At 42.6% G+C, this 22381-nt stretch overlaps 1 protein-coding gene across 2 annotated transcripts in view; it reads right to left on the minus strand.

Moving 5' to 3' along the window:
• ACSS3 (acyl-CoA synthetase short chain family member 3) overlaps positions 1-10107 on the minus strand; it is a 143296-nt gene extending 133189 nt beyond the window's left edge. Inside the window, exon 1 of one of the 2 annotated variants that reach the window (XM_041738836.1) lies at positions 9722-10107. In XM_041738836.1, coding sequence (XP_041594770.1) covers positions 9722-10029 — 308 coding nt within the window. In that variant the 5' untranslated portion in view covers positions 10030-10107. The remainder of the gene's footprint in view (positions 1-9721) is intronic. The other variant, XM_041738835.1, reaches the window with a different exon arrangement.
• Between the last annotated feature and the right edge of the window lie 12274 nt (positions 10108-22381).

A 22381-nucleotide genomic window follows, 5' to 3' on the forward strand; every position in this document is an offset into this window, starting at 1 on the left:
ACCCCAAGTTTTATTGTGACACACCTGCTAAACACTCAAAGGAAGCATTTAACAGTTTTAGATCATTTTTATCCCCAAAGTCTGGCAACATCTATGGAATAACACAGGTAAGCGAGAAAGCCCACAACTCATTGTCCTTGTACTGAATTTCAAAAAATAAGATATATATTGCAGATAGATATTGCATATATATGTATGCAATATGATTTCTGAGAAACTCATCCCTGTACTTAACATAAGCCATTTATCAAAGTTTGTCCACCCAGCACCAGGATTAAGATGGAAAGCAATGAAAGAAAAACAGGAAAGAATACTGTATATGAATGTGTAAATCAGTAATAAATGCAGTAAATAAAATCAACAAGCTCCATAATTACAAACATACAAGAAGTCCAATATTTTCTTTTACTGAGAGTATGGAAAAAAGGAAAATTTTTAAATATTCATACTTGGATGAATTAATTAGGCTATTTATCACCATGTTCTAATAAAAGTAATATTAAAGCATATTGTAAGCAAAGAATAATGTGGCCATTATAGATTTTCCTTAAGCCAAAAACCAACAGAACATTTTTAGAGAGAAGGTTAATACTGTTTTCTAGTATCCAGGAAACATTTTTAAAGTAGGTTACAATTAATATAAAGCCTCCCTCTCCCCAACTTTTGGACCGTAAATTAAATATTTACATATAAAACATAGTTCATTTTTTCAAAGAACATCAATCTAGTACTCCATATATAATATGGATATTTTCCAAATATTTCTAAGAATTGGGTCTAGCTGCTTTAAATTACTTTTAATGCCTTCAGTGGAGAAGGGATAAGAAAAGAAAGAAAAGCTAAAAATAACTGAGGCAGGCAGCCCTGGTGGTGCAGCGGTTTACCGCCACCTGCAGCCCGGGGTGTGATCCTGGAGACCTGGGATCAAGTCCCACATTGGGCTCCCTGCATGGAGCCTGCTTCTCCCTCTGCCTGTGTCTCTGCCTCTCTCTCTCTCTCTCTCTCTGTGTGTGTCTCTATGAATAAATAAATAAATGAAATCTTTAAAAATTTGAAATTACATTAAATTAAATTAAATTAACTAAGGCTCTTATTATAGAAACACTATAATGTAGTATTTATTTATTTATTTACTAACTTACTTTCTTGAGAGAGAGAGCATGTGTGAGAGGCAAGGGTTGTTGGAGGGGCCGAGGGAAACAAAGAGAGAATCTTAAGCAGGCTCCGTGCCCAGAGTGGAGCCCGACCTGGGGCTCAGTCTCACAACCCTGAGATCATGACTTGAGCTGAAATCAAGAGTCTGATGCTGAGCTGACTGAGCTACCCAGGCATCCCTGTAATGTCGTACTTAGAGGAAATATAGAAGCTAAATTCAGACTGCCTGGGTTCAAATCCTAGATCTGCTACCTACTAGTTTTGTAAGTTCAGGCAAGTTTCTTAAACTCTCCATATCTCCAGTTCCACACATATTAAATCAGAACAAAAAATGACCCTATCTCACAGGGTGGTTATAAATATTAAATAATGAAAACACTCAGTATTGTACCTGGCTTCTCATAGCATGGGCGCGCGCGCGCACACACACACACACACACACACACACAGCTTAGGTGCTTTTACTATATGCTGGACACTATGTACTCTAGTACCCAATCATCCCAACAATTCAATAAAGTTATTATTATTTCCCTCTCAATAAATAAGGATGGGATGGATTATACTACAGTAACAATCGCAAACTCTCTGTAACTTGCAAAAATCAATGGTCATTTCTTACTCATGCAACTTCCCTGTGGGTTCAAGGTGTTACCAATGCAGTTTTCAGTTTGTTATCTATGCATTTTCGCTCACCAGTCCAGACTACTTCTATTCCAGATGTGCTACACAATGGCCGTGGCTGCCCAGAAGACTCAGGATTGAAGCATTTGCAAATAAAAGCTTCACCCTGAAGTAACAAACCCTCCTCTCGCTGCATTAGCCAAAGCTGACCACATAACTCTGTGTATATGGGGAAATCCAATCCTTTTGCATGTCTGACATAGAGAACAGATACCGCTGAACAATAATACCCATCCCAGACCAATTTTATAAATTCCCCCATTTTACAATTATTTGGGCGGAAAGGACTGTTCAAAGAGTAGAGCCAGAATTTTAACCCAGGAATCAATGTGTTTTCTCCACTAATAATGATGATCCTTGACTTTTTTTTCCTACCCACCAAAATAACATATCTAACAAACCCCCATTGGTAACCGGCAAACTTCATTTGGCCTTGATTAAGGAAGGGAGTTTGGAGGAAGTTCAAGTCAGGGCATTTGTGGTTTAGAAAAGCACTTAACTCTCAATTGAGAATCAATAAAAACTCTATGAAAATAAGAAAAACTGTAGCATGGAAGCAAAGTTAGATTAGTACAAAAGTAGACCTTTCTAAGCTCCAATGCTTTTGCTTACAGTTATTTAGCAAATAGTCAACAATGCGGATTATATGTCCCTTTGACTACTACCTACCATACTAATTTTTTTTTTTACAAACATCTACATTGGTCATGTCTACTGTAGATACTAAGAAGTCATTCTTTTTAAAATCTTCCCAAAGTTCTTTAACTTACCTGATATATCTACTTGGGAGAGATGTCTTGAAGCGATTATACTTGGAAAATACTTTTATTCTAATATCAAAATCTAAAGAGAAGATATTCCTATTTCCCAGAGTTAGCTCTTAAGTTAAAGACCTACAGAACTTAATTGCTTTTTTCCCACTTAGAAACATTTATATTTTAAATCAGTAAAATTCACTAGTCACCTAAAAGCCATAAATTAAATTGTACCACTCTCTAACTTAGAATTTGGAAGAACTTATTTATTTAGTTATTTAGCCATTCCAAGACTTTCAACTGGACAACTTCAAACTCAAATTTTTTTTTTCTCAAAAAAGATCTTATTTATTTGAGAATAAGCAAGAGAGAGTACGAGCTGGGGGAGGAGCAGAGGGAGACGGAGAAGCAGACTCTGGGCTTGATCCCAGGACTCCAGGATCATGACCTGAGCCAAAGGCTGATGCTTAAAAGACTGGGCCACCCAGGTGCCCCAAAACTCAAAATTCTTAAACTTCAGCTTTCCTAGATATCATAAGAATAGTACTCCTTTCTATGCACTTTTACCTCATTTGGCCATAATTCCAGCAAAAGCAAACATAATTAATCTCTCTTATTATACGTTCTCTATCTACATGGTTTAGATAAAAGATTTGAGTTCCACATTCAGATATGCTTCTAAAATTGTAAGGTAAAGAGCTTACTAGATTCATATATTGTCACAGAGATTCATTAGCCTCCTACATATTTCTCTTATGAATGTCACACCACAATGGAAAGCAATGAGTTGCTGCTTGTTGCTTATGAAAGTAAAATTATTAAAAAAGAAAGAAAGAAAAAAAAAGAAAGAAAAAAGCAGCAGCAGCAGCAGTAGTAGCAGAAGCAAATTAACTTCAACCACTGGATTTTTTTCCTCAACTAATAGCATGTGGCATGAAGGAAGGAAAAGTAAGCCACCTTCCAGGAGGTGCTAAGAGTTTGGATTTTCCCCTGCACCTGGCAGTTGATCCGGTCACAGCTGATTGAATTTCCATTGTTCATTGATTGTGCCATTTGTCAGGCAATCCATCCTTGCTTATGTAATCGCAGCATTCCTGTAGTTCACTCTGTTCTGTCCTGAAGGTTCAGCAGCATGACGGACTGAGAAAATTAGATATGGCACAGGGTCAAGCTGCTGACCTTCAGAATATAAAATAAGGCCCATCTTTTAAAATTGGTTTTTATCAATGAGGTTGTTCTGTGGGACTCGATTTCTAACAGGCCATTTTTCATGCTGACCACGTACCTTCTTAAAATGTTTTTTGTATTTCTAAAAAAATGATCATTTAAATTTTAAATATGCCTGCACTGTGCACAATATTATGAATAAATTCATTTCATTTAGAATTTGTCAAAAGGAGACAAATTTTTCATCTTGAGGTAAGCCTCTCACCTTCAAACCAGAATTAAATAGCATTTTAACAAAATCTGATAAATATGAAGGAAAATACACAGAATCTTAATAAGTTAAAAAAAAAAAAAGACTAATCTTCCCAAATAGTTTAATGTGGCTGACTAATTGATTGCCAAAGTACCAAAATTCAGTAGAGCAATTAAATTACTTGCCAGTTACATAAAATCCACATTATATTTTCCTTGTTTTCTTTTGAAACAAAGTCAAACTCCCAGAAAACTTACAAATACAAGATAAAGAACTCTTTCCCCCTCTGAACCGCTTACTTACACAATGCCTAATAACCCAAGAATAATTCAATTTAGTGAATCAACAAATATTAATTACTTCATCCCTTTTCAACTGTCTCCTTATCGTCTCTGTAAACTTAAAATCAAATGTGTAGATACCTAGAGAAACAGAATCATTACAGTATATAACAAGAACATACAGATTGGCCGAGTGGCTCTTTATTTTATCGTCAGGTTTTTCCACCGAGTTTCTTCCACGAATTTCTAGTATCTAAACAAACAAACAAACAAAAAATAGATAAGAAGCCACACAAAGTTCAACTTGCAAAAACAGGAAGACCTGTTAATGAGGAACAGGTTTCAAAATAAGCAAAATTCCCTTCGTTCCAGGAATGAAGGGAAGGTTTCTAAAACTACCTTCTGAATTTGAGGACAGTAGTGCCCCCCCCCCCGCCCCCGCCCTTAACCGTGGTTTCACATAAGGACTGTTTCAGTAAAGCGAGGTCAATCTCAGGCCTAACATTTTGTCACAGGGCCTACGTCATTCATTTCACTTGATCTCATCATGTAGGCATTTTATCATCTCACACCATCACAAGAAGAAGAGAGGTGAGTACAGTACAATAAGCTATTCGGAGAGAAAGAGACCACATTCACATGATGTTTATTACAGTATATTGTTATGATTGTTCTATTTCATTAGTTTCTGTTAATCTCTTATTGTGCCTCGTTTATAGATTAAATTTTATTGTAGGTATGTATATATAGAAAAAAACCGTACATGAGCATTCAGTACTATCCACGGTTTCAGGCATCTGCTGGGGATGTTTGAATGTATCCCCCATACATTCATAAGGGAGACAGACTACTGGCTACTTCATACCCCATGGCCTTTGCATATGCTGTGCTCTTTGCCTGGGATCTTCCTCCCCATGTTTCATGTCTAATCTCTACTCATTGGGATCTCAGTTTAAGCATCATTTCCTCAAGACTCCTCCCATGATCCTTCTAGAGGAAGCTTTGCTACATTCACCACTACCCACTGTATTTCAGAGTATCTACTGCAATTCTAAATAAATAGCTTTGTGATCATTTGCTTAATGTATGTCTTCCCTGCTGCCATGTGGTGACTTCCTTCACTGTCTCTTCCATCATTTTCTCTGTAGCGTCCACACAGTAAGTGAATGACTGATGTCTAACTCTTAGGGACCATTTTAAGAGTTGGAGCGATTAAACAACCTTTATCTCATAGCTAATAAGTGAGATCTCACATGTCGAAAAACCTATACGCTTTTCGTTATAGAAATATTAACCAGGGGATCCCTGGGTGGCTCAGCGGTTTAGAGCCTGCCTTTGGGCCAGGGTGTGATCCTGGAGTCCCGGGATCGAGGCCGGGATCGAGGCCGCATCGGGCTCCCGGCATGGAGCCTGCTTCTCCCTCCTCCTGTGTCTCTGCCTCTCTCTCTCTCTCTGTGTCTATCATAAATAAATAAATAAATAAATAAATAAATAAATAAATAAATAAATATTTTAAAAATTTTTTGTCTTATTAAAAAAAAAGAAATATTAACCAACCAGAAATCATTTCCTAAGAACCGACATTTAGTTGGAGTCTTTCCTTTTCAGCTTATAGTCGCTGTTATTACATGTTAAATTCTAAATCAAATAGTATATAACAGTCTCATCATGGAATGTTATTCAAATAAAAATAAACAAAAATGGATTGCAATGCTTCCATAGAAAGGAACAAACTGATGACCTAGACAAAAGAGTCAACCACAGTGCTTATTGCAAAAGTGGATTGCCCAATCTTTACTTCAGAGAATCGCAGCTGGATTTCAATTTCAGAATAGGCAGCAGGATGTCTAATTCATGAGAGTAACGAAAACATCCATTTTGTTGTTCCAGGACTGGAGAAATTACTAGAAATTCTAATTGCTTCACCTTTGACTGCAGTTTGCCACCGAAGTCTCCAAAATAGAGACCTTAGTACCCACAAAACAAGGTGTCAACCATGTGAATTAACCATCAAACTGTGAGAAAAGGTGGTTCTTCACAACTTCCTAAAGCACCGACATGTAATTGGGATTTATTTTTTCAAAGATCCCAGAGATTACGGTACCAGAAATATATTTTCAGGGCTATTCACTTTCGAGACCAAGTCCCTTCAGTTTATCACCCTTAAAGATTTCTATTCCATGTTCCTCCTCCTGCATATGTAAACTACATAGGGATAGCTGGGTAGTTATGCCACGTGAAAGCCCAGGTGCATTACCATGTATGTGCTGGAGCTTTTGATAGGCCTACAGATCCTGAGGTGAGTATACTTTCATGAAAAACAGGCAGGATTATAATGAAGAAGAAGTCAAAGGGCATCAGAGATCTCCATCCCATGTAAGTCAGCCCCATCTAGGAGAAGAGAGCTAACTGCAGCAAGTCCTCCTCAGTTTACTTGAAGATTTGGCTCTCCACATCTCCACTGCCCAGATCCCAGCTACGAAGAAAATAATCAAGTGTCTCTCACAGTAAATTGTGCCTATATCTCCTTACCACCTCCCAAAGACGTATAAAAGCAAAAATCATCAAATCTACGTATTGTTATTTTGCTATCATTTTTTAAACTCATACATCAGCTCTGCCTCAGACCCTAGGGATATAAAGACAAAAAAAAAAAAAGAGAGAGAGAGATCTTCGTCCTGCCCTTGAATTTAACTTTATAGAATACTGTTAACCTGTGAGGGGTATCTGCAAGTAGGTGTCCAACACACTAATGGATTCTACTTGAAATTGAAAATGCTTATTGATGAAGTTTAAGACCCACCTGCAGTTCCCTGCCCAACTCTGCTCTGTAAACCAAAATTCTTAGCAAGACTGAATCACAGCTGCTGAAGTAAATACAGACTCAAAGATTCACCTTTATTCACTTTGATCTTTTGGGCCTCTATAAAACAGGTACGGCCAAGTGATTCCAAGAGGACAAAGATGAAGAGTTCAGATATAGTGTTTATCAAATGTCAGTGATCTACAACGTACTGGATTTTTGAAAATACAAAGACCCTTTGGCAAAAATCCTCATTGAAAGCATTGAATGCACACAATTTTAGAAAATTTACGCAAGAGATTAGAGATAAAAAACAAACAAACAAACAAAAAAAGAAAAAAAAACAAGTTAGAAAACAATCTCCAGGTCTAGGAGCACAGGGGTAGATCAAGTCGGTCAAGCATCTGCCTTCTGCCCAGGTCAGGATCTCAGGGTCCTGGAACCCAGGCCCACATTCAGCTCCCTGCTCACCAGGGAGTCTGCTTTTCCTCTCCCTCTGCCCCTCCCCACCACTTGTGCTGTCTCTTTCTCTCAAATAAGTCAAAAAATCTTAAAAATAAACAAACAAACAAACAAACAAAAAACTCCAGGTCTAAAATACCTATTTGATGGGCCTTTGACTTCCATGCACTCACCAGGGCCCCTACCAACCCCAGCCCCAACCAACCCTCTAGAAACCTGTGCTTCCCTTCCATTGCCACTGCCACTGCCTTACATCTGGTCCTCACTGGTTTTTACTTGGAACATCCCCATGGCTTTTTTTTCTTTTCTTTTCTTTTCTTTTTTTTTTTTTTTCTCTCCCTATGGCTTTTTAATGAAATTCTCTCTGCACATGGTTTTAAGGTGGGGATGGTCACACAGATAATTTTCAGTAGCACACTTCATGACAGATATGCAGACACAGAAAGAACTTTGAGAACCCACCGTTAGAAAAGACCATAATCTCTGCTTTGATCTGAAAAACACAAGGAGGGTTTCCTGCTCCTGAAATGATTGTGTTCTAAGAGCGCAAGGACAGCTACTCCTCCTCCAACATTTAGCAAGTCGGTTTCATCCGACCCATGGTCTTAATTCTTTACCCATTTGATCCTCGGACCACTTCTGCATTTATGGATGAGAACACTGAAGCAGAGAGATTAAGTGACTTAGCTGTGCACACACAGCCAGTAAGTGGGAGAGCCAGGTCTCAAACCCAGTCTCCGGCTTCATCCACCACACTCTCAGTCATCAGGGCTCACAGGCACATATGGGTATGGAGACCTCCACATCCACAGAGTGCTTGGGTCACTGCCAGGTATACAAAAGAGGGCCAGTCGAACACGACTGAAAACATGGAACCAGAAGAGAAAAGGAGCTCAGATTCTAAAAGGTAAACTATGTAAATAGTCCCAAACAACAGAGAGGTCACGGTGACCATCCAGAACGGGTCCTGGTTGGCTTGCCTTTCTCCCATCCATGTCTCCTGCTCTCAACCAGGAAGTATTTGTCAAAAGCAAACCTGTGTCATCCCGTGCACCCCCCCCCCCCATCTCCCTGTTGGGAATTTGGAAATCTGGGAATCCCCACTGTGTTTCTCAAACTTTCCCTAACGGCTGGCAGATAGCAACCACATTCTTAAGGACTAGCCACCTGGCCTAAGGAGCACCCACAACTAACCCTCACCCTCAGTACCCTGACAAGGCTGCCATTTACTCCACAGTGTATCTCTGTTGTGTTGTAATGTAAAAATACTGTTTACAGCTACTTATAACTGCAACTCTAGACAAAAAAAAAATTATTCTTACTGTGATTTCCTGGCCTATCTGTGCATACTTTTGCAGCACCTCCTATTACGGTTTCATACCCACAACAGGGCGATGGATCAACTCCAAGCCCTTCCCAGCTCAACCCCTGGTCCACCACCGCCTCTCCCACCTTTCCAGCCACACAGCTACTTGCAACCAGAGTGACAGTGACACCGCGGCCTGTTTTCCACCCCGAGTCTTTGGGAATGGGCTCCCTGTGCACCTTGAGGCGATACACCCCCTTCCAAGCCCCACTGCGGTGCGGTTTCACTGAAGCCTTTCCTCCATTCTCTCCCCGTCTGCAGTGTGGACACCCGGTCATACTTCCCTCCTTCGTCCCACGCTGCTTGCCTTGGTGTCCGTGGCTGTGTCCCATGCCGGCCCGTGCCGGCCCTGGGGACAGGCCCTGGTTTTAGTCCATGCGACGTCCTCGGTGCCCGGGGGAGCCCTGCCACGCCGCACGACCTCTGGTCTAAGGGAAATGGGGCTCACAGTGGGTAACCCAGTCCCTCAAGAGAAGGCAGGAGAGTTGACTGTAAAGTTTAACTTTAAAAAAAAAATTATTCATGAGACACAAAGACAGAGAGAGAGAGAGAAGCAGAGCCACAGGCAGAGGGAGCGGCAGGCTCCGCGCAGGGAGCCCGACGGGGACTCGATCCCGCGACCCCGGGTCACAGCCTGGGCTGGGGGACGCCCCCCCGCCGAGCCCCCCGGCGTCCCTGTAAAGTTGAAGTGACGCGCAGATGCAGGGGGCCGGGCCGCGCACCTCGGGCCTCGGTTTCCCCAACACAGGCCCGGCCCCGGCGGGGGGCCGGCGGGGGGGCGCCCGGGGCACTCACCAGCTGGCGGCCGGCGGGTGTCGGTCGTCCAGCGTCCTGGTCCAGGGCCTGTACCAGCTGATCTGCTCGGCCGCCGCGCCCCAGAACCGCTCGGGGTCCGCCGCCGCCGCCGCGAAGTGGCTCCGGTACTCGCCGCCCGCCGCCAGCGCCCGGCAGCCCGCGCCCCCGAGGCCGCCCCGCGCGCCGGGCCCCACGCGAGCCCTGCGGGCCGGGCCGGCTCCCCGCGCGGACGGGCGGGACCCGGGCAGGGGCCCCCCGAGGCCGCCGGCGCCCGCGACTTGGCGGCACTGCAGCCAGGACGGCTTCATCGCCCGCACCCCGGCCCGCAGGTGCGCCGCCCGCGCTCCCGACCGCGCTTCCCGGGGGGCGGGGGTGGGGAGGACGGCGGGGGGGTGCCCGGGGCGGGGTGCAGGGGGCGGGGCGGCTGGGGGACGGGGTGGCTCCCGCGGGGGGGCGGGGCGACTGGGAGGGGCGGGGCGACTCCGGGGGTGCGGCTCCCGCGGGGGCAGGGAGGGGCTGGGGCGGGGAGGTCTCTGGGGGGCCAGGGAGGGGACGGAGGGGGGGGCTCCCGGGGGGGCTCCCGCGGGGGGGGGGGGCGGCTCCCGGGGGTCAGGGAGGGGACGGAGGGGGGGGCTCCCGGGGGGCTCCGCGGAGGGGAGGGGGGGGCGGCTCCCGGGGGGTCAGGGAGGGGACGGAGGGGGGCTCCCGGGGGGGGGGCTCCCGCGGGGGGGGCAGCAGGAGGAGACGGAGGGGGGCTCCCGGGGAGGCTCCCGCGGGGGGGGGGGGCGGCTCCGGGGGGTCAGGGAGGGGACGGAGGGGGGGCTCCGGGGGGGGCCTCCCGCGGGAGGGGGGGGGGCTCCCGGGGGTCAGGGAGGGGACGGAGGGGGGGCTCCCTGGGGGGGGGGGGGCTCCCGCGGGGGAGGGGCGGCTCCCGGGGGTCAGGGAGGGGACGGAGGGGGGGCTCCGGGGGGGAGCGGGGGCCTCCCGCGGGGGCGGGGGCGGCGCCCGGGGGTCAGCGAGGGGGCGGGGGGCGGCTTCCAGGGGGGGCGGGGCCTCCCGCGGGGGGTGGGCGGCTCCTGGGGGTTAGGGAGGGGGCGGGGGGGTCGGCTCCCGGGTCCCGGGCCCCGGGAGGGGGGCGCTGGCAGTGGGGCCAGAGTTGCGGGAAGAAGCCGGCGCGGAGCGGCGGGGTGGGGGCGGGGCGGGGGCAGCCTGGGGGCGGGAGCGGGGGCGGGCGGCGCTGGTCCCCGACCTCGCAGGGCCCCGGGGCGCCGGTCGGGCGCGGCTCGCGGGCGTTCCGTGCCCAGAGGGGCGGGCGGGGAGGACTCTCCGGCCTGCGGCGCGACCCGACGGCCCGGGGCCCCGCGACTGCTCTACTCCCCGAGCTCAGAGCCTGCTCGGAACACCTGGAGCGGCTCCAGGAGCCGGGACGGCTGCAGCGCAGGGGGGCGGCGGCCTCTGGGCTGGGGAGCCCCTCCCCCCCAGGCCCCTCCCAAGGGCCCTCCCCCCAGACGGCCCCTCCCCCCAGCCCCCCCAGGGCCCCTCCCCTGCGGCCCGGACTCCCCCACAGGCCTTGGTGCATCTCCCAAGGTGCCTCTTTGGAGTTTGGGGGGGCCCTTCCTGGATGCTGTTAAAAAACAAAGCGGAAAGGAGGACCCAAGTAGCGATCAAGTGAATCAAACAAAAGAGAAAGAGGAAGGTGAGGAAAAGCAGAAGAGAAAGGCAGGGTAAATGACTGCCTGGGTTTAACCTTCTAAAAGCTCCTTCACTGCGTCCTACACCCTAGGGAAATCCGGATGGGATCCTGTTTGCCCGAGCATTTGGGGTTGAAAGCCGAGAGATGTGTATTCTCAAATCTGAGGTGACAAATAGTGGAAGGCCCAGACCCCCAGGAAGGATTGTAAACTTGAGAAGCTGGAACCGGATTACTCTGCAGGAAAAGAATACCGTGGAGATAAAGGTTAAACCGAGCAGAGATAAATCTAATGCAAACCTAAGAAAATTTAAATAATCACTTCAGTTATTCCCTTTCAACTGAGAAACAAGGCCCTACACTTTCTCCTGACACCTGTCACCGACTTGATTCCTTCCCAAGGCTTCCAGTCGAAGGATTTCCAATAGCAAAAGACATTCACCACCCCTTGAACCCAGAAATCAAGCCATTGAACCCCCCAGCTCCCTCCTCTCTTCTACCCAGTTGCTTAATGCCGCTCCCTGGTATGTAAGCTCCCTTGATTCCAAAGTATCCCCTATTGTATTGCAATGATGCCCACCCCGAAACAGGATTCAGACCTTGTTAATGCTCAGAGCTTGGCAGTCCCGGGCACCTTTAAATACCTGTGTGCCAGTGGCACTGATTATCAAGGTCTCAAGGCAGAGGGCTCTCTCCGGGTCAGTTCACCCCATTCCTGTCCCTCACCCCAGCATACTCTACAAATAGTATAATTTTCTCTCTGTCAAGACTTGAATAAAGTAGGGAATCTGACTCTGAAATGCATGGTTTTTGCACCAAGTGGATCGTCTTCCTATTTAGGGAGAAACAGAGAGAGAAGAAAAGGAAGGAAAGGAAGGAAAGGAAGGGAAGGAAGGGAAGGAAGGAAGATTTTAGACTTCCAATAAACTATGACAAATTGAATACTCACATCCATTCCTAGAACCCTACTGAAAGAGAATCAAAGAGTGACAGTGACAGTGGTGGTAAAAACCCACAAGGATGAAAAGAATAGGAGCTAAGAAACCAAATGAAAGAATGGAAAGAAGATGGATTCATGGTTATGTGACTTACAGGGTCACTTTAGGGTGGGGAGGGTTCTTAATTTAACCACTTTTGGTGGAGGAAAAGGATTTCCTCTTCAGAAACCTGGAATGTATCTGGATTTCCAGGCCCTGGCTTCCTCTGAAGGCTCAGAATGAAGGTTAAGGGCTTAAAAACCAAAGCATTGATTAAAAGATTGTATGAGACAGGGACACCTGGGCAGCTCAGCCATGGAGCATCTGCCTTTGGCTCAGGGCGTGATCCCCAGGTCCTGAGATCAAAGCAGGGAGCCTGCTTCTACCTCTGCCTATGTCTCTGCCTGTGTCTCTCATGAATAAATAAATAAAATCTTAAGAAAAAAAAAAAGAAAAAGATAGTGTGAGATGAAGTTAGACCCTCACCTCGCTAGGTGAAACCATTTTCTCTGGACCTGGAAGGACACCATGTTATTTTAAGTGGTTGTACAAAATAGATTGTTAATGTAATTTCCAAACTAAGCCACCGGAAGAGCACGAGTGAAGGCACAGTCCAGCAAAGACAAGGAGCAGAGAGTACAAATAGAGCATGAGTGACCAAGGAGACCAGAGGTCTTTATTGGCGCTCAGTAGAGAAGTGCAAAATAATGTCAGATGCAGGACAGAGCCTGACACTGCACCATTGGCCTTTAAATTAAGACGCTCAAAGCCTGTTGACTGGCCACAAAGCGTAAGGTTATTAGCCATTGTGTCTCAATTTGAACTGAGTACTGCTTGGTATCACTGAGTAGTAGTACTGCCACTTATTAAGTGAAAATTTGGAAAATGTGTGAACTCTCGTACCCTGTAATATCAGTATCTGTATTCTGAGGCTCATACTCCTTATCTCACACGACTGCTACAAGGTGTAAATATGTACACATTGATTCACACCAGGACAGTAGCAGACTAAGCTCATTTAGGGCAGCAGCAAAGCTTATGAACAACCAACCAATCCTAAATGTCAACCTCAAAAACCTCCAACTTTACCAATATACCTAAAAGTTTACAATCAGAAAATTTTGAAAGAAATCATTATGATTTAAATACACATGTATCTTTGACTCGATAATTGCAAACTATTAGATGTTTGCACCTCTAAAACTCCAGCTTTTTCATACAAAATATTTTTCTTGTGTGCCAATAAATTGTATATATCTATTTTTCTTTCTTTTCTTTTCTTTTCTTTTCTCTTATTTTTCGTCATAATATGTGCACTCTTTAATCCCTATCTCCCATTTCCCCCATCCACCCACTCATCTCTCCTTTGGTAACCATCATTTTGTTGTCTATAGTTAAAAGTCTGTTTCTTGATTTCTCTCTCTCTCTCTCTTTCTCTTTGCCATTGGTTTTGTTTCTTAAATTCCATATATGAGTAAGATCATGTGGTATTTATCTTTCTCTGACTGACTTATGTCGCTCAGCGTTATACTCTCTATCCCTATTCATACTGTTGCAAATGGAAAGATTTCATTCATTTTTATGGCTGACCAACATTTCGTTGTGTATATACACCACATCTTCTTTATCCATTTATCTATTGATGGACTCTTGGGCTGCTTCCATAGTTTGGCTATTATAAATAATATTCTAATGTTATAAGTTATGACATTATAAATAATTCTGCAGGGGATCCCTGGGTGGTGCAGCGGTTTGGCGCCTGCCTTTGGCCCAGGGCGCGATCCTGGAGACCCGGGATCGAATCCCACATCGGGCTCCCGGTGCATGGAGCCTGCTTCTCCCTTTGCCTGTGTCTCTGCCTCTCTCTCTCTCTCTCTCCCTCTGTGTTACTATCATAAATAATTAAAATAATATAAATAAATAAATAAATAAATAATTCTGCAATAGACATAAGAGCATATATCCTTTCGAATTAGTGTTTTTGTGTTCTTCGGGTAAATACCTAGTAGTGTGATTACTGGATATCCACTCTCATCACTTTCATTCTGCATCTACTGAAGTGGCCATATGGTTTTTATCCTTTCTCTTACTGATATAACATATCATGTTGATTGCTTTGCAAATATTATTAAACCCATCCTTGCATCCTGGGAATAAATTTCACGTGACTGTGGTATCTGATTTTAAAAAATATATTGTTGGATTTGGTTTGTTAATATTTTTTTGAGGATTTTTGCATCTATATGTATGAGAGTATGTATGAGAGATATTAGCTTAGAGTTCTCTCTTTTTTTTTTTTTTTTTTTTGTAGTGTCTTCTCTGGTTTTGGTATCAGGGTGATGCTGGCCTTCATAGGATGAATTTTCCAGTTTTCCTTCCTCTTGTATTTTTTTGGAATAGTTCAAGAAAAAAATGGGTATTAACTCTTCCTCAAATGTTTGGTGGAATTTACCTGTGAGGTCATCTGGTTCTGAGCTTTTGTTCGCTGGGCTTTTTTTTTTTTATTATTATTACTGATTCATTTTTCATTGCTGATAATTGGTCTGTTCAAAGTTCCTATTTCCTTCTGCTTTAGTTTTCATAACTTATGTGTTTCTAGGAATTCATTCATTTCTTTCTAGTTGTCCAATTTGTTGGAAAATAGATTTTCATGATATTCTGTTACAATTACTTGTATTTTTGTGGCACTGGTTATTATTTCACCTCTTTCATTAGTAATTTTGCTTATTTGGGTCCTTTCTCCTCCATTTTTCTCTCTCTCGCTCTTCTTTTTGGGTCTTGCTAGAGGTTTATTAATTTTGTTGATATTTTCAAAGAACCAGTTCCTGGTTTCATTGATCTTTTCTATTGATTTCTTTAGTTTCTATGTCATTTATTTCTGCTCTAATTCTTATTATTTCTTTCCTCTTACTAGGTTTGGGTTTTGTTCTTCCTTTTCAAGCTCCTTTAGGTGTAAGGTTAGCTGGTTTATTTGAGATTTTTCTTGCTTCTTGAGGTAGGCTTGCATTGCTATAAACTTTCCTCTTAGAATTGCTTTTGCTGCATCCCAAAGATTTTGGACCATTGTGTTTTCATTTTCATTTGTTTCCACCTAATTTTTAATTTCTTTTTTGATTTCTTGGTTGACTCATTCATTGTTTAATAGCATGAGTTGTTTTTTGTTTTTGTTTTTTTAAAGATTTTCTTTATTTATTCATGAGAAACAAAGAGAGAGACACACACAGGCCGACGGAGAAGCAGGCTCCCTGCAGGGAGCCCGATGTGGGATTCAATCCGGATCCCAGGACTCCAGGATCATACCCTGACCAAAGGCAGATACTCAACTGTTGAGGCACCCAGGTGTCCCTAATAGCATGTTATTTAACCTCCATGTATTTGTGCTCTTTCCAGATTTTTTTCTTGTGGTTGATTTTTGCTTCATAGCATTGAGGTCAGAAAAGATACACAGTATAACTTTGATTATCTTGACTTTAAGACTCGTTTTGTAGCCTAATATATGATCTCTTCTGGAAAATGTTCCATGTGCACTTGAAAAGAATGTGTATTCTGTTATTTTAGGAAGAAATGTTCCGAATGTATCTGTCAAATCAATTTGGTTCGGTGTGTCTTTCAAAGCCACTCTTACTTTACTGATTTTCTGTTTGGAGGATCTGTTCATTGATGTAAGTGGGGTATTAAATGTCCCCTACTATTATCATATTACCATGGATTATTTCTTTTATGTAACGGTTTTATGTATTTGTTTACTTTTATGTTGGGTGCATACATTTCTACAATTGATATATCCTCTTGTTGTATGTCCCCTTTTTTATTATATAGTGTCCTTCCTTGTCTCTTGTTACAGTGTGTTTTAAAGCCTGTTTGAAGCAAAAAAAAAAAAAAAGAGCTGTTTGATCTGATACAAGTATTGCTACCCCAGCTTCCTTTAGGCATCCATTTACATGATAAATATTTCTCTACTCCCTTACTTACTTACATCTGCAGATGACTTTTACTTACATCTACTCCCTTACTTACATCTGCAGATGACTTTTGGTCTGAAATGAGTCTCTTAAAGGTAACATATGGATAAATTTTATTGTTTTTGGTTTTTTTTTAAGATTTTATTTATTTGAGAGAGAGTGTGTGCACAAGCAGGGGGGAGGGGCACAGGGAGAGGAAGAAACAACCTACCCACTGAGCAGGGAGCCTGATGTGGGGCTTGATCACAGGATCATGACCTGAGCCAAAGGCAGATGTTTAACCAACTGAGCCACCCAGACACCCCTTCTTTTATCCACTCTAGCACCCTACGTCTTTTGATTGGAGCATGTAGTCCCATTTATATTTAAAATAATTATTGATAGATATGTATTTATTGCCTTTTTTTTTTACATGTTTTGTGGTTGTTTCTATAGATTTTCTCTGCTTTCTTCTGTTGCTCTTTCTTGACTTGCTGGCTTTCTTTCTTTCTTTCTTTCTTTCTTTCTTTCTTTCTTCCTTTCTTTCTGTAAACTCTACACCCAACCTGTGGTTTGAACTTATGACCCCAAGATCAAGAATCTCACGCTCTTCTGACTGAGCTAGCCAGGCACCCTGATTTGTTGGCTTTCTTTAGTGATATACTTGGATCCTCTTCTCTTTATTCTTTGCGTATCTATTACTGGTTTTTGATTTGTGGTTACCATTAGGTTTGTATATAACCTTTTCTGCATATAGCAGTCTATATTTAATTGATGATCACTTAAGTTTAAACCCTAAGACTATTTTCAATTTTCATAATTTTCTTTCCTCTCCTTTCCTCAGTTTGATTACTTTCCTGTACTTTATCTTTCAGATCATTAATTTATCCCTCTGCTTTGTCTAGCCCGCTATTCATTTCATTAAGTATATTTTTTAATTTCATTTCTTGTGCTCTTGATTTCTGATTGGTTCTTTTTTAAATCTCTGTGTTAAGGATCTCACTGATGTCCTCCATTCTTTTCTCTAGTCCACTGAGTATTTTTATGATCATTACTTTAAATTCTCTATCAAACATATTACTTATACCTGTTTGACTTTGGTCACTTGCTGTGGTTTGCTCCCATTCTTTCATTTGGGAGATGTTTCTCTGGCTCCTCATCTTGTCTGACTTTCTGTGTCTATTTTTGTATGCTAGGAAAATCAGCTGCTTCTCTTGCTCTTAACGGTAATAGCCTTATGAAGAAAAGGTGCTATAGTGCCCTGCAATGCAGTGTCTCCTGTACCCCAGGACTTGGAGCTTCAGGAAGTATCTCCTATGCATGTTGCCTGTACTGTTGAGATGTGGCCTCTTTTTCCTTCAGTCCCAGTGTCTGCTGGGACTGTCTTTGCCTATTGTGGGTAGCAAGGTAGTGAGGTGTGTGATGGTCTATTCTTGCAAACAAGATCTGTGCCCAACACTGCTGGAAGTGAGGTCTTGCCAAACGAGCAGTTCGGGAGATGCGGTTTTGGCAGGGTTTGCACAGGCCTTCTCAGGGAGGGACGTACAGCACAGGGAATCAGGAAAATGTGGCTGGGAAGGAGTGGAAAGAGGACTTGGTGCAAGCAAGTTAGATAAGGAGCATTGGCACAGCACTGATTCCTGCAGGTGACTGTTGTTTGTGCTGGAGGGTGGGGGAGGGAAATGGCACCTGCCAGCTCCTTTGTTCTTGGAGGAATCTCTCTGTGATCTCTATCTCTTGGGGCCAGGCAGTGCTCTGAGATAAGCAAATCACTCTCCCCTCATCTGCCCTTGGCATATTTTCAAACTCATGGTTCTGTGCTCTCTATGCACAGGTTGTTTGTTATGCTGTCTCTTTATGCATGGTGCCTATGCTTCCTTAAACTTTCCAGGCTCTCCAAGAACTGAGCCTACCAATTTTTAAAATTCCAGGCCTTGCTGCTTTTAGGAACTCATGATAAGCAGCCCCTCTCACTTTCTTTTTTTTTTTTTTTTTTTTTTTATTATTTATTTATGATAGTCGCACACAGAGAGAGAGAGAGAGGCAGAGACACAGGCAGAGGGAGAAGCAGGCTCCATGCACCGGAAGCCCGACGTGGGACTCGATCCCGGGTCTCCAGGATCGCGCCCTGGGCCAAAAGCAGGCGCCAAACCGCTGCGCCACCCAGGGATCCCCCTCCCCTCTCACTTTCAAAGGCAAATATTATGGAGATTTATCTTCGCCATGGGCTCCAGATGTGAAAGACTGTTTTCTTTCCTTCTCCACACCACCAGCTCCCTCCTTCTGTGGACAGCCGGGTCCTTTACACTCCTAGACCACATCTTTGCTCTCCTACCTTCTTCAGTGTGGTCTCTTTCCTAACTTTAGCTGTGGAGTTTGTTCTCCCAGGCTTCAGGTCATTTTCTGGGTTATTTACACTGATGTGAGTGTTATCTAGTTATATCTCACAGTTGTATCTTAGGGATACAACTAGATAACACTGTGAGCTTATGATCCTCCCACCCTGCCAGCTTCCCAGCCAACCAATAATAAATTGGATATAGTCATATGCAGATAAAAGTTAATTGATCACATTATCTGAGAAAAGCTTTCTAGTAAATAGAAAAAGCATAATGATGGAGAGAGGTGCAAAGAAAGAGTATAGAAAATGAAAAAGTGGGGATCCCTAGGTGGCTCAGCGGTTTAGTGCCGCCTTCAGCCCAGGGCATGATCCTGGAGTCCCACATCAGGCTCCCTGCATGGAGCCTGCTTCTCCCTCTGCCTGTGTCTCTGCCTCTCTGTCTTTCATGAATAAATAAATAAAATCTTAAAAAAAAAAAAAAATGAAAATGAAAAAGTGTGAAAGACTTCTCCAGAAAGAATGAAGGGAAGGGAAGAACCTGAAGTCAGAATATGTAATGCCTTAGGAAAAGATGCTGAAAAATAGGAAAAAAGCAGAGTGGAATTAGAATTAAAACAGAAAAAGGATACAAGAATCCTGCAACATAATCCCACCTTATAATTTTTGCCCAGGAGTGGTCATCCCTAAGCAGAAACGAACATTTTTCATCAGAGAGAGTAAAAGTGATGAAAGAGTATACAGTATACAAACAAACAAAAACACTTAAAATTATTTCTAAGTTAAGGAAAGTATTCAGTTGCTTCTATTTGAGAAAAACTAGAGAGGAATAACTTAGGCAAATATTTCTAATCCTTTTTTTCTAGTTCTTGTTTTGTTTTTCTCTGCATAGCAATTTACCATTGATGAAAAAATACCTTATAAAAATTGAAGATGACACAAAGAAATGGAAAGACATTCCATGCTCATGGATTGGAAGAACAAGTATTGTTAAAATGTTTATACCTTGCAAAGCAATCTACCCATTTACTGAAATCCCTATCAAAATGCCAAAAGCATTTTTCACAGAGCTAGAACAAACAATCCTAAAATTTGTACCACGAATAGCCAAAGCAACCTTGAAAAAAGAAAAACAAAGCTGGGAGCATCACAATTTGACTTCCAGTTATTACTACAAAGCTGTAGTAAACAAAACAATATAGTACTGGCACAAAAAATAGATACAAAGATCAACAGAACAGAATAGAAAAATCCAGAAATAAAACCACAATTATATATGGTCAATTAATTTTCAACAAAGCAGCAAAGACTATCCAATGGGAAAAAGACAGTCTCTTTAGCAATGATGTTGGGGAAACTGGACAGCAACATGCAAAAGAATGAAACTGGAACACATTTTTACACCAATCAGAAATATATATTTAAAAAGGATTAAAGACCTAAATGTGAGACCTGAAACCATAAAAATTCTAGAAGAGACCACAGGCAGTAATGTCTTTGACATTGGCCATAGCAACTTCTTTCTAGATTCTCCTGAGGCAAGGAAAACAAAAGCAAAAATGGACTATTGGGACTACATCAAAGTCATCAAAATAAAAAGTTTCTGCACAACAAAGAAAACAATCAACAAAACTAAAAAGTGACCTACCAAGTGGGAAAAGATATTTGCAAATGACAAATCTGACAAAGGATTAGTGACCAAAATATATAAGGAACTTATACAACTCAACAACCCAGAAAATGAATCATCCAATTTAAAAATGGACAGAAGAGGGGATCCCTGGGTGGTGCAGCGGTTTGGCGCCTGCCTTTGGTCCAGGGCGCGATCCTGGAGACTCAGGATCGAATCCCACGTCGGGCTCCCTGCATGGGGCCTACTTCTCCCTCTGCCTGTGTCTCTGCCTCTCTCTCTCTCTCTGCATGACTATCATGAATAAATAAATAAAATCTTTAAAAAAAAAGAAAAAAAAACAGGCCTTAAACTTATAAAAAAAAAAATGGACAGAAGATATGAACAGACATTTTTCTAAAGAAAGCATAAAATGGCCAATCAACACATGGAAAGATGCTCAACATCACTGATTATCAGGGAATATCAAATCAAACTACAATGAGATATCATCTGACACCTGTCAGAATGACTAAAATCAACAACACAAGAAGTGACAGGTGTTGACAAGGATCTGGAGAAATGGGAATCCTCTCTCAGTGTTGGTGGGGGTGCAGTGACTGTGGAAAACAAAGAGGCTCCTCAAAAAGTTAAAAAATGGAACTACCCTATGAGCCAGGAATTGGAATCATAGGTATTTACCCAAAGAACAGAAAAATACTAATTCAATGGGACACATACACTCCAATGTTATAGCAGCATTAACTACAACAACCAAATTATGAAAATAGCCCAAGCATCCATTGATTGATGAATGAATAAAGAAAATGTGGTATATTTCTATGATGGAATATTACTCAGCCAGAAAAAAGAATGAAAGCTTGCCATTTGCAACTACATGGATGGAGCTAATGGCATTTAGCTGAATGAAATAAGTCAGTCAGAGAAATACAAGTACCATGTGACTTAGCTTACATGTGGAATTTAAGAAACAAAATGAAAGAGCAAAGGGAAAAAAGAAAAAGAGAGAGAGCCAAACCAAGAAACAGACTCTTGGCTATGGAGAACAAACTGGTAGTTTCCAGAGGGGAGTAGTGGGGGGGATGGGCTAAATGGATGATGGGGATTAGGAAGTGCACCTATTGTGATGAGCACTGGGCGATGCATGCAAGAGCTGAATCACAATATTGTACACTTGAAACTAATATTACACTGTATGTTAGCTGACTGGAATTTAAATAAAAAATTTAAAAAATGAAAAAAATAAAAATAAAAAATGGCCCTTTCTGATAATGCAGTTGTGATGGAAAATCCAATACGAATCATTAATACTTAATTCAGATCATCAAAATCCTTGAGAGATCATTTTAATTCTTCTGTACAGACCATTCCTAAGAAATTACCCTGTGTCTGTTTCATATTCCACAAGTAAAGCCACTCTACTGTACTCAAATATTTGTAATAAAACTTTGAATATATTAGAAATTATCTTACTATCAAGGAACACATGATGCAAAGGAAAATAAATATCCTCTGAACTAACATTTTTTCATAAAGTGTAGCCAATTACCTAACGGTATTTTAGGCTGCCCTTTTTTTTTTTTTTAATGTTTCTGTTAACATGCTCATGCAGGGAGTGTATGAAATTAAACTAGGAAGTGAAACTTAAAGTCAATTTACCACAACAAGAGTTGTTCTTATATAACCAGGAGGTGAGCAATAATTTTTTTGGTTTCCAAAATAACACAAGGATCTCAATTGAAGTACTGTTTTAATATTAAAGGAAATATAGGGTCAAGTAAATGACTTACTTTAGGGAGATCATGAAATCAAGTATTTATCTGTTGGAAACAGTATAGGTAAGAAAAGCTAAAAAGTATGAAATATGGGTGAGGTATGTGGGCACCCTTTTTCATCCATTATTCTGAATGATGAGATGCTTCGATGACCCTTGTGGTACCTTTATGTTTTATTTGTTGATACAATTTTCTGTTTTTAGAGTTGAACCAATAAATATTTATGGCTTGCTTAGGACATTTGTTTAAAAAGAGGTTTTTGTAAATTTTAAGAGCTCCAGAGTACATTCAGAATTTACAGTGAAGATG

This window comes from Vulpes lagopus, chromosome 23, assembly GCF_018345385.1.
Source record: "Vulpes lagopus strain Blue_001 chromosome 23, ASM1834538v1, whole genome shotgun sequence".
NCBI classification, from domain to species: domain Eukaryota; kingdom Metazoa; phylum Chordata; class Mammalia; order Carnivora; family Canidae; genus Vulpes; species Vulpes lagopus.